This window comes from Apodemus sylvaticus, chromosome X, assembly GCF_947179515.1.
Source record: "Apodemus sylvaticus chromosome X, mApoSyl1.1, whole genome shotgun sequence".
Lineage (NCBI taxonomy): Eukaryota > Metazoa > Chordata > Mammalia > Rodentia > Muridae > Apodemus > Apodemus sylvaticus.
Genome location: NC_067495.1, coordinates 61761723 through 61774929, shown reverse-complemented (window position 1 = coordinate 61774929; position 13207 = coordinate 61761723). Strand labels below are relative to the sequence as shown.

The window sequence follows — 13207 nt, the reverse complement described above, 5'->3', positions numbered from 1 at the left end:
AGCTCTTACCTTCAGATTTCTGCCCTGCTTGAAGTTTCTGCCCTCCCTGTTTTGGTGATGAACCATTATATGTAACAGTGAGTGAAATAACACCTTTCCTTTGCAATTGATTTTGGTCATGGTGATTCATCACAGCAATAGTAATCCTCAAGACCATTTTCAGTTTTGTTCAATTAGCTATTACATATTGGCATACTTTTTTGGAATACAAATTTTATGGTTGAATAATCTTTGTGTTTTTGACTTTCAGATTAAAAGTCTGAGACTTATTAGCATATTATATATGTTATCAGGGTGCCCCATATGGAATATAATTTGTTAGAAATAAAGAGAACCAAAAGCTGAATTTCTTTGTTCCTAATCACTTTATTCATTCTGAATATAAATCTAGGGTATATTAGAAGCTACCCCTTTTTTGGTTCACTCAGCTGCTAGTGGTTTACTAGAGTATATTATGATACTCAATGTATTTGTTCCTGTAAAAATAGTACTTGAATATATATATATATATATATATATAATTTATAATTTGTCACCTCAAAATTTGTTAAGTAAAAGCATATGTGTGTGTGTGTGTGTATGTGTGCGCGCGCGCGCATGTGCGCACCTTAGTGGGTTTCTTTTGCTGTGATAAGACACCATGATTAAAAGCAACCTGGGGAGGAGAGGATTTTTTTCTTAGAACTCTTAGGTCACATTCTATCACAGAAGGAAGCCAGGGCAGGAGCTCAATGCAGGAACCTGCAGGCAAGAACTTAAGCTGAAGCCATGAAGCAATGTCATTTAGTGGCTTGCTCCTCATGACTTACTTGTTCAGCTTCCTTTATTACATATTCCAGGACCACTTGCCTAGGACTGACACCACTCCCAGTGTGCTGGGCCCTCTTGCATAAATCATTAATCAAGAAAATGCCTCACAGTCTTGTCCACAGCCAATTTGCTGGGGGACATTTTCTAAATTGAGGTTCCCTCTTTTCAAAGAACTAACTTGTATTAACTTGACAAGAAAACTAACTTGGACACATTTATCTAAATAAATGACTATAATTAAAATGTTGATTTGTCACAAAGCATTTGAGAGTACAATAGTGTTTATCAGAGACTGGGAAAGATATACAGAAGAATTGCTTGACATGTACAAAAATATATTTGCATACTCTGATCAAGTTCTGGGTTTTTTATACTATATTTAGGTAACTAAAGTAATAATTAGTCATATATTTTAAAACATCTAGAAAATAAGATTTTGAATTTTCCTCATTAAAATGGTAAGAATTTGAGGTAACTCATGTATTAATTAGATTCATTTGCTCTTTTTATATGTGTAGAAGGGCATTCACTTCATCTGATAATATGTATCTTTCAAATAAAAATATAAAAACTTGAAAAAATGTTGATTTGTTGGTTAGCTCCTGAGGAAACTGTTGTTTTCTAGTTACAAACTATTGCTTTATAAAAATGACTTTTATGTGTTAGTGAGTAATCTGTTGGTGTTCAAAATAGAAAAAATTAAAATAAAGTATTATTATACCATATCTTCTTAGCAATAAATAATCCTTAGTGTGAATGTATGTTTACATGCATATTTTTCTTTTTTAATGCTAGCCAAAGCTATGAAATTGGAAAGATGGATATGGATTCTGTTGAACCACAAATGCTGGTAAGTATCATTTAATATTAGAGAAATAGAATAATAAAATACAGTTTATGCTATTATAAAGTTATGCTAGATGCCCCCTTATTAGTGAATAGACTATCTATTGGGTACATTATTTAACATTTTAGTGCATAAATTTCCATAAAATTTATATAGCAATGTAGTTGTCCTGGCTGGAGTCGTTAACTTACTTAAATGATAACTTCACTCATTTTGAAATGCAGCTGATTTAAATTTTAAATTGGGGATGATAAAATACTTTTGATAGTAAGATGCTATAAAGAAAATATATTTTATTAAGCTGGGCACAGTGGTATTTGCACCCAAGAAGTTCCTGGAGAGTTCTAGGATAGCAGGAACTATAGTGTGAGACCTTGTCTTAGAAACTATATAAAAATCTAAACAAACAAACAAGCAAACACCCCAAAGAAACAAACAAAAACCACTACTACCACCAAACAAAACAAAACAAAAACACAAAAAGAGAAGGAAAATAATTATTTGAACACAGTTATATTAAATATAAACAAGGCACAAGCATAAACAATATTATCATTTCTTAGATAATGTTTGGTATAAACTAGCACAATAAGTCATATTTTGAGAATATATGGTTGTATACAGACAGTACTATTACAAAATGATAAGTTGAGAAGAAGCTCCACTGCCAGGCACTCTAACACACCCAGGCTAATAGGATCAGAGGGGAGGAGGATACAACATCTGTCCCAACACTGTGAGTAAGGGAGCCAGCAGAACCCAGGCATGCAGGAACTCTGAAGTAAAGCGTTATCACAATGAACTCTGATGTCTAAAAATTGTTCTTATTTTTGGTTTGTACCACAGTAAGAGCCAAGATTTTAAGCTCTAGTAAAAACCAAACAAAACAAATAAACAAAAAAAGAAAAAGACTTTATCTTTTTATGTTCATTTAATACCATGTCCATCATTTTTATGATTGGTATAAAAATATATATTGTGTTGAATATAATAAAAATTAAAATTAAAAAGATAAGTTCTGTTTGAGATGATCCCACCATTGTGTTAGCTAGCTGTTGTGCTGTAGTTTGTTCCTTAGCTAGAGGCTTCCTCCGTTGTTTGTTACAGGCTAAAGCTCTGCGGTTACTAGCCACTATTTATTTGAATTGTGAAGATGAAGACTATTGTAACAAGGCCCTCATCGCTATACTCCTTGCAAACAAGGTATGAGACATTTGCTTTTAAATATTAACTTAAAATTCTCACAAGTTTCAATTCATAGTTTGAAATCCAGTTTAGACATTTACTTTAGTATGCCTCTTTAAAAAAACACAACAGATTGTTACACTCTTTCTAGTACATAAAGATAAAGTAAAATATTTTAGGTCAGTTTACAATTTTGCTGTGAGCCGCATTCATAGCTGTCCTCAGCTACATGCAAGTTAGTTGTAACCCATCGAGTATAGGTTGGACAAGCCTTCCTGAGATAATCAACCTAAGGAGGAAAAGTTGGATGAGTCCTATCGGTGAAGGGGTTTCCATCTAAGGGCACTCAGCTTCTTGCTTTTGGGCAGGTGACAGGGTAGTACATCATAGTGGAAGCACTTGGGAAGCCAAACAAGGGAGAAGGAGAGAAGGAACAAGGGAGAGCATGAAGAAGAGCGACAGAGCATGTGTTAGAGGCACCAAAGTCTTAGCATGTCCTTCAGTAGTATTGGTCTCCCCCTTTCCTCTTAAAGGCTCATCTCCTCTAAATAGTCCTATAGGCTGGGGAACACTCTAATGCGTGGGCTTTTGTTTGACATTTCAGATCCAAATTATAGTACTATAAACTATTCATACATGCTTTATATACTTGGTTGTGGGTATGTGTATGTACATGGTATATGTCACACTAGAAAAATGTTTACACTATTTTTGAAGTTGTGGGAAATCAGATAATGTGACCATATGAAGTCTTAAGTTAGCCTGAACTTCATAGGAAGCAGAGTGGAAAGATACAGCACTAGAAATCTAAACACAGTGTAAATCAGAATTAAAGTTGACTATTTTAGATTATTCTCTGTATTTGTTTCATATATACACACATTGGTGTTTGCTTTCTTTAAATTTTCATTCTTAAGTTATCATATAATGAGTAGCTACAAGTAGTTACAGAGTATGGATCCAGTGTTTATAAAGAAGCTGATTGTCAGTGCAGAGGGAAGAGTTCTATGAACCCATGCCCCATTTTTTAAAACAGCTTCCACTCCCTACAGTTGCCTTAGGAATAGCTAGCAATAACTTGGAAATATCACTTAAACGACATTGTTATTAGTGGTAGACATAAAAGCTATGTACTAAGAACTCATAATAACATTTTGTGTTTTTTAACATTGTTTCAAAAGGATGCTTATTAAATATACGTACAAGGAACATTATACAATTGCATATATATTTATATAACAACAATTAATGAAAAAGAAGCCATACATTTTAAAGAAAGCAAGGAGGTGTATATAGGAGGTTTTGGAAAGAGGAAAGGGAAGGGAGAAATTCTATAGAAAATAAGTCTAACTGATGTTTAAGATTTTCCTTAGAGTATGGTGTGAGATTTGCCACTTAAATAGTTACATTGCCATTAAATGTTTGCTAGTCCATGGAAATATTTTTTCATGTTTCTTTCCTTGTATTATTTTATTGAGATTGAATAAAGTGTCAAAAAATAGCCGTGGGAAATAGAACAGATATTATTATATGATTTATATGATGTTTTATAATTTCGATTTCCTTTGATTCTGAGTCATCATGCAAACGTTGAACAAAACAGGCAATTACTTGAAAATTGGATTTTACATTCCAGAGTTATAATATCATTGTGATTTCTTTGTTTGAAATAGGAACATTTAGATCCAGCTGGTCTTTTCTTAAAGATGAGGATCCTCATGAAAGGCAAAGCGTGGAATGACGAACTCCTTGAAGGTAGAACTTCTCTGTGTAAAGAGGATTTTGAAATATCAGACAAAGTAATTTTGTAATTTACTAACAGTAGGTATAATTTGGTGGTGGTTGAGGAGAAAACTGATCAGTAGAAAAGGAATTATCAACTGGAAGCAAGAAAGAAGCAAGAATAGGGGCAAAATTAAAAGGTGCTTATAAAAAGAAACTGAATCAAAGAAATCAGCTTCTTTTAGCTTAGCAGAGAATTACAGCTGCTCAACTTTTATGAAATGTTCTATGACCATGAACAAAGGATTCTTGTTTTAGAGGGGTAGTGGGGAAAGGATGGCTAGTTTATTGAGGGACTTAGAGATGGGCATGGGGGTTGAGGAAGTACCATGGAGAACAATTAAATCTGTGTTCTCTGCTGAGATTCTTGGCCTCCTCCACAGTGGCCGAAAGAGAAAAACTATCCATTGAATAAAACTATTTGATGATGCACTTTTAAATAATTACTTGTACAAACATTGTTACTTGTTCAATTATGATTAAGGGTGTAGAATATACAAGGAAATAAATATACAGATATATAGCTGTGTGTCATTTGGCAAGTGCCTTAATTTTTGTGTTTCAGTTTATTTTCAAGAGAGATGCAATAATAATAATGATAATAATAGTAATAATAATACATATCTCATCTTGTTTGAAAATTCTATGAGAAAATGTATGTAAAGCATTTATCACATATATCCCATATTGCTTAGGCTGTCCTTGAATTTAGTAAGTGGCTGAAGATGGATGTGAACTCCTGACTCTCTTGCTTCCATTTCCAAAATTTCAGGGTTGTAGATCAACCATGACTGAATATTTTAGTCACCTTCAATAACTATTTTAATAATTTATTTAATTATTAATTTATTTAGTATTATTTATCTTTAAGAGTTTTTTGTACTATTTAAAATTTTGTGTTAGTATAATTATTGGTTATATAATAAATTATTTTTAAATAATTAGGACAGTAATTAAATTTGGAAGTAGCCCTAAGTTTTGTGCTAATTTAATATTGCTGAATTTTTCCATGAGCTCTAGAAATTTAGTGAATCAAAAGACCTCAGAAACTGAAATGTAGAGAGGATTCTATGTCACCTTCACATATACAGGCTGAAACCCACTAAGAACCAGAATGACAACCCCACTTTCCTTACATTAGAAAGCTAAGGAAGTTAATACACTTACTTGAATTAACACTGTGTATAAAAGTAAGACATATTATTGAATTACTAAGCTTGAAGTTGATTAGTTTTGGATTAGAATTCCTCATCACAATGCCTATCTAAATTCATTATTAGAAGCAGAGCTTAGTTTTTTTGTGAAATCGTTATAAATTATGAGACTTCCATAAATTTAAGGCTTTCTATTAAAATAATAACCATTTTATTCTATCATGTTGAGGAAATAATTTTATAATGTATTCATTCAATTTTGCACTGCTGGGGACTGTGCATGCTAGGCAAGTTCTATTCTCCTCAGCTATGTCCCTATTGGCTATATCCCTAGCTGGAGCCTGTTCATTTCTTTACAAAAGTATTTTCCTGTTAGAATTATTAGCATATTTGGGGGCATTTGACTTTTACTCATATTTTTTCTTTTTTTTAATTTGATATATTTTTTTATTTACATTTCAAATGATTTCCCCTTTTCTAGCCCCTCACTCCCCGAAAGTCCCATAAGTCCCCTTTTCTCCCCCTGTCCTCCCACCCACCCCTTCCCACTTCCCCATTCTGGTTTTGCCCTATTGCACAAAAGGTTCAAAAGACCCTTTTTTGAGACAAGGTCTCACTTTATAGCCTTGGCTGTCTTGGAACTTGCTATGTAGACCAGGCTGGCTTTGAACTCATAGAGTCCCAGCCAACCCAGCCAAGTGCTGGGATTAAAGTATGTGCCAACATACCTGGCAAAAAATTAAAGTAGACAACCTTTTATCAGGAAAAGATATCACAAACTCATCAGAGAAAAATTTGGAAGATACTGAAGATATATCATTGTCCCTACCATCCCCTAGAAGTGTGGTTTTTAACCTGTGGGTCAAATGACTCTTTCACAGGATCACATATCATATACTTATGTTATGATTCATAACAGCAGCAAAACTTCAGTTATGAGGTAGCAACAAAAGTAATAGTTGGGGGTTCACTACAGCATGAGGAACTGTATTAAGAGGTTGCAGCATTAGGAAGGTTGAGAAAATACTGCCCTAGAATATAATCTTGTTAGCAAGGCCTATTGTATATTTTGTTTAGTGCTCGATTCCAAGTACAAATATAGTGAATAATTTAGAGAATATACCATTAAACATTTGCCAAATTAATCATTAAATTTATACATAATATTTTAGCAAGTTGATGATGTATTGTTAGTATTTTCTTTTTCTTTCCTTTTTTTTGTTTGTTTGTTTCATTTTTTTGAGACAGGGTTTCTCTGTGTAAGCCCTGGCTGTTCTGGAACTCACTCTGTAGACCAGGCTGGCCTCAAACTCAGAAATCCGCCTGCCTCTGCCTCCCACGTGCTGGGATTAAAGGTGTGTGCCACCACCACCTGGCTTAGTATTTTCTTAGTTTATTTTGTGTGTGTTTACAGAATTAATATTACATATAAATTTGGTTTTAAATGTTGCACTTACTAGTAGTCTTAACCATTTTTTATGTTAGTCTAAAGTCATTGTTCCATCTTATTTAATACCCAGAAACATTTTAAACATTTACATGATAGTTTATAGTAGACATTTCATGATGGTTCCTTCCTATTTTATACTATAAACTCTTTAAAATATCTTTTTTTCAGAAACTTTTCTCTATATATGGATTTTCAGAAATATAATTTCAGAAGAAAGGGAATAGCAGCAATAGGAGTTGTCATTTATTCAATGTTTAGTAAGTGCTATATAACAATGATTATACACTGCTATATAATCTCCATATATTATCTCATGGAATCCTCTTGATAGCATAAATAAATCTGTAGTATAGTTATTACTTTACATGTGACAAACTAAGGTACAGAAAAATGAAATAACCTGCCTATGGTTATACAGGTGGCAACTGGTATCATTTATATCTGACTTTAGATTTCAAACTCTTAATCAGATATTCTTAGCATAGGATATTGCTAGGTTGATTTCAGAAAGTTTGCACTAAGTTACCTTGTAGTCCATATAAAGATGTCCATGTCACTGCCCTTTCTAGTATTGGGTATTAATGCATTATTAAAAGATTTTGGTGAAGTACTAGATAAAATGTGGTATATGGCAAATTTTAATATGGGTATTTTGAACCAAAAAATTATTGAAAATTGCTAAACTTTTTATAAATAAAGTTGATATGTTTTACTCACTTTTATTCTTTTTACTTTGTTATTATGATTAACTAACTAATATGTTTTTCTTTGTTAGCTGCTAAGGAAATGTTGTATCTTGCTATGCCTTTGGAGTTCTGTCTGAGTGTTATTCAGTTCCTGATAGATAATAAAAGGTATGGAAAATTATTTTTTCTTTCTGTGATGAATAACTTTTCTCTATGATTTTTATGAACACATTGAGTCTTTATATATTCGTGTTCATTCTTTTTAAAAAAGATTTATTTATTTATTATATGTAAATACACTGTAGCTGTCTTCAGACACCCCAGAAAAGGGCATCAGATCTTATTATGGATGGTTGTAAGCCACCATGTGGTTGCTGGGATTTGAACTTAGGACCTCTGGAAGGGCAGCCAGGGCTCTTAACCACTGAGCCATCTCTCCATCCCTTGTCTTCATCCTTACAAAATATAATATCATTGTACTGATCTGTATAGTACTGCTTTCCAAGTCACTTAAAAAATAGTAAAATTATTTTTGAAGTTAATACTATGTTTTTAAAAGGAAAGAAGAAAACCCCTTCAATGGTTTTGTAAACTAAGAGTTTAAGGCGCTGGGCCAAGAGGGAGGCAGCTGCAGCTATGGGGGTAGTTCTGTAGAACCGCAGTTACAATGGGCCAGTGAAGAAATCCATGCAGAAGAAGGCTGTGGAGTGAAGCAATGTTAACAATGAGCCCAATGGTGACCTTAGAGCTGTATATTCCTATTGATGAAGTTCTCCATAACACCTGAATGGGAGAGAGAATGAACAAGTTATCCTCCTTTTTTATCTTGATTGACAGCAATCTACTCATAATGCTTGTCATCTGAGCTATGATTCACATTGAGCCAAATGTCTGTTGACAGCATTGAGTTTCATGAAAGTGATCTGCTTTGCTTCAAGCAAGTGTCTGACATAGCTGTCATTCGTCCTTTTTATAAGAGCACAGTAGGAGGAAGGCTGAATGAAAACCTGGTCATTACTGGCAACAACCGTGTCATTCATTTTCAGCAAGCAAGGGACAACAAAGCTGAGTGTAGAAAAAAACAAAATCTTTGTCATGTAGTTCTTCTACCTAAGGACACAAAATACTTTATTCAGCACAGACTCTTGAGACTTAGGAGTTTATTTCATCTGCCACATGGAGTGAAAAGTTTAAATGTTCAGAAACGGTCACTGAAAGGAGTACTAGTTGAGCTACCAGTGATTTACATATCAAAGTTGAAAACAGCATCATCCTCAGTGGAACTGTGATAGGCAATCCAGTTTTTCTGCTCAGTTCCTTCAGCATCGACCAGTTGGTGGGAGGGGGGGATGTCCCAGATAGCCGGTGTCCAAACACTCTAGAAGATCATTCCCATGGGTCAATATGTTCATGTCTCAGCTTGATCTTTTTAAGAACATATGTGAATCACAGTTTTACAGAATTTGGGATAACTTGTAGTTATGTTAATTGGGGAGAACTACTGTATCTGTTATGTACTCTCCATATTTAAAGGCTTTTGAGTGCCTAGATTCTGATATGCCTTAAGTTGCACTAATCTTTAAATGACATGAGAAATTAATAAAATCAAAATTAGTCTTTTAGAAAAAAACACACACAAGTTAAGCTACATATAACCTGCATACCAGAGTAACAAAAGCAGGAAGAAATGAGGTGTTGTTTTACAGCTTATATGTTCTTCGGATTTATTTTCATGGGATCATTAATGTCTAAAGAGTCTTTTAATGTTTTTAGAGACATTTTACTGGTTGTCAAACTTTAGCATCATCAGAATCCAGGTGGAATAACCACTTGAAAAGATGCAAATATCATTAGCCATCAGGGAAATTCAAACCAAAACTGCAATGTGAAGTCAGCCACTGGGATGGCAATAATAATAATAATAATAATAATAATATAGCAGATAGTGATAAGCATGTGTATAAATACTAAATGCTGCTGTTTAAAATGTGAAATGGAACATCTGCTTTGGAAAACAGTTCCTCAATTAGTTAATCATATAGCATATTACCTAGAGTATAGTTAGCTCTTTGTTATTATAACAGAATACTTGTTACAGACTCTTTATTAAGAAAAAGTGTGCCTTTAACTCACAGTTTGTTTAGTTTTGCAGGATCAGATTATGGCATTGGCATCACCTCAGTTCTGGTGAGGGTCCTCTTGACTGTATCATGTCATGGTGGATTGCAATGATGTGAGCGTGTGTGGGTACTAGCAGTCATCTCTCAATACAGAAATCTAGAGAGGGATTGAAGGGTCACTTTAGGCTTTCCTAATTACTTTTCTCAAAACTCCTTTTAGGAAAACATCATTTCCTTGAACGAACAGTACATCCCTAAATGACCTAAGTACCTCCCAATAGATGCTACTTTTTACAGGTTCCATCCTGTGTCTTCCTTAGGGTTTCCATTGTGATAAAACACTGTGGTCTTCTTAAAGCTTGTAGTTCATCATCCAGGGAAGTCAAGGCAGGAACCTGGAGGCAGAGGCCATGGGGAGTTTTGTTTACTGGTTTGGTCCTCATGGCTTTCTGAGGCTGCTTTCTTTCTTGTAGCCTAGGTGTAGGTACCACCCACAGTAAGCTAGGCTCTTCCACATTGATCATTAATCAAGAAAATGTACCACAAGCTTGCCTACTGACCAGTAATGGTGCAGGCATGATCTTAACTAAGGCTCTCTCTTCCAGAATGCCTCTGTCAAATTGACAAGCTAGTCCGCACAGTTTCTCAACTCTGCTATTCAGGGGACTGAGCCATCAACAAATGAACCTTTTAGGGTGCAAGCCATAGTACCTACTAATTAGGCGCATAGGGGTATATACCCACTGGCACAGCTATTCCAAGAGTCATGATGCCAGGCACTGCTGCTTGGCAGTTCCAGCAAAACTGATCCAATTGCTACAATTGTTGTCCTTCTATAACTTTTGAGTTTAGGTCTCTGCATGCTGCATTCTTAGGAACTTTCTACATTATGATTCATTTTATTTCTTTCCTGAGAAAAATTATGTCTGAGACTTTTTAGGAAAATCCTAAAATTAACTTTATCTGGCCACTATTTGGAAGTCTTCCTTATGCCCTGGAGATCGTTAAGGACAGATAAGCACATAGCTAGATGAGGCCATTACTCCAGGAATCTTCTTAGGGTATCTGTCTCTGAGCAAACTCAAACAGTACAATTGGTTCAGGGTAAACAGAGACAATTGATAAACTGGCCAGAAGAATAGCTTACAGATTCAAGGTCTCTTTTTATTATAGGCTTAGAGGACTCTAAAAATGTAGTTTAAAAATAAGGGGGTCATACAGGGTACACTCCTGAAGGAATAAAACTCAGTAAGGTAGATTAACTAAAATAAAGTTTTCCTACTTTATAGTGTAGATGATGAAACATATAGTAAAAAAAAGTTAGATATTAATGTTTGCTATTCATAAAAACACTGGTTCAGATATTTTGTTTTTGTCTGGAGTGCTTTCAAACTACAAACATTGCCAGCCTAAAAATAGGCTGTCATATAATAAATGTGTTTGCTCTGGAGGTGACATTCTTTAGATTCTTTAAATTGGAGTTATAGGGCTAATAAGAATAAGAATAATCTGCTCTTTGTATTTTCTAATTATAAATGAACTCATAACCCTGGACATGTAATGAAAAGTCAAACATATATTCTATACCACTTGGATAGTCATTAATCTGCCTCTGTTCGGTGACACTTGTATAAATAAAGAAGCACCTGGCTGTTAGAACAGCAGAAACAGAAATGTTCTGATTACTAGTTAGAGCCATAGAAGCAGCCTGATTGCTAGTTAGTGAGCTGCGAGATTCCCTTGACCATCATGCCTGGCTCATTCTCTTCCTTTGCAGACTCCTTATCCCCTTTAAGGGCCGCTTGGTCAGTAAAGACTCTCTGATTCTCCTCTCTATATAGCAGAAGGTTCCCTGGGAAAGTCTCAGCAACTCACAAACATTATGAGCAAATATTCATGACTGAGTAAGATGAAATCTCATAAAGTTTTGTAGTTTTCTAATTGCAAAAGATGTTGAACATATTAAAATATATTTTTTAGCCACTTGGCATTTCATCTTCTGAGAACTCCTTATTAAGTTCTATTCACTAGTATAAATTAGGTTGTTTGCTATATACTAGCCCTCAAATAGATGTTATAATTTTTCCCTTCACTGTGAAGGCTGCTGCTTTCCTCCAATAATGATGTCCTTTGCTGTAAGATTTTTAGCCTCATAAGGTCCTATAATTGTTGATTTTAATAACTGACTTTAGGAAATCCTTTTATGTACTCATTCATTCAAGTCTATTCTCCACCTTCTTTTCTAGCATATTCAGGGTATCTGGTTTCATGTTGAGACCATTGAACCATTTGGAGTTGAGTTTTTTGCAGGGTGATATATAATATGAGTATTTTTATTCTTCTGTATATAGTCATCCAGTTTTACCAACAGTGTTTGTTGAAAATGTTTTTTAAGTGTGTATTTTTTGCTTCCTTTCAAAAACAATGTCTGTAGGTATGTGAAATTATGTGTTGGCCTTTAATTTTATTCCACTGGTCAGTGTTTTGTTTTTATGCCAGCGCCATGTTGTTTTTATTTCAATAGCTTTGTAGTGTAATTTCAAGTTTGGGATAGCAATACCTACAACAGTTCTTTTACTGTTCAGGACTGTTTTGACTATAATTTTTTGTGTGTTTCCATATGAAGTTGAAGATTTTTTTTATCGTCTTATGTGAATAATTGTGTTGGATTTTGATTAGTAGTTTACTGAATCTGTAACTTGTGGTAAGATGGTGATTTTTGTAATATCAATCCTGATTCATGAGTATGGTAGTATTTCCATATTCTGGTATCATTTTCTATTTTTTATTTTTTAATCTATTTTTTATTCAATATATTCTTTATATTTCAAATGATTTCCCCTTTCCTGGATCCCCTCTCCCTAAAAGTCCCATAAGCCCTCTTCCCTCCCCCTGTTCCCCATCCACCCCTTCCTGCTTCCCTGTCCTGGTATTCCCCTATACTGCTGCATTGAGCCTTTCCAGGACCAGGGGGGCCACTCCTCTGTTCTTCTTGGGCTTCATTTGGTATGTGAATTGTTTCTTGGATATTTTGAGCTTCTGGGCTAATACCCACTTATCAGTGAGTGTAGACCATGTGCATTCTTTTGTGATTGATTTAACTCACTTAGGATGATATTTTCCAGTTGCAACCATTTGCCTAAGAATTTCATGAATTCATTGTTTTTAATAGC

The 13207-nt window shown here is 34.4% G+C and overlaps 1 protein-coding gene and 1 pseudogene across 1 annotated transcript in view; both read left to right on the top strand.

The window, feature by feature from the left end:
* The window catches only part of Tex11 (testis expressed 11), a 246191-nt gene that overhangs the window by 79868 nt on the left and 153116 nt on the right, over positions 1-13207 (top strand). Inside the window, exons 9-12 of the mRNA XM_052170254.1 lie at positions 1606-1660; positions 2765-2860; positions 4516-4597; positions 8004-8082. Coding sequence (XP_052026214.1) covers positions 1606-1660; positions 2765-2860; positions 4516-4597; positions 8004-8082 — 312 coding nt within the window. The remainder of the gene's footprint in view (positions 1-1605; positions 1661-2764; positions 2861-4515; positions 4598-8003; positions 8083-13207) is intronic.
* On the top strand, positions 8494-9445 carry LOC127675436 (beta-sarcoglycan-like; annotated as a pseudogene).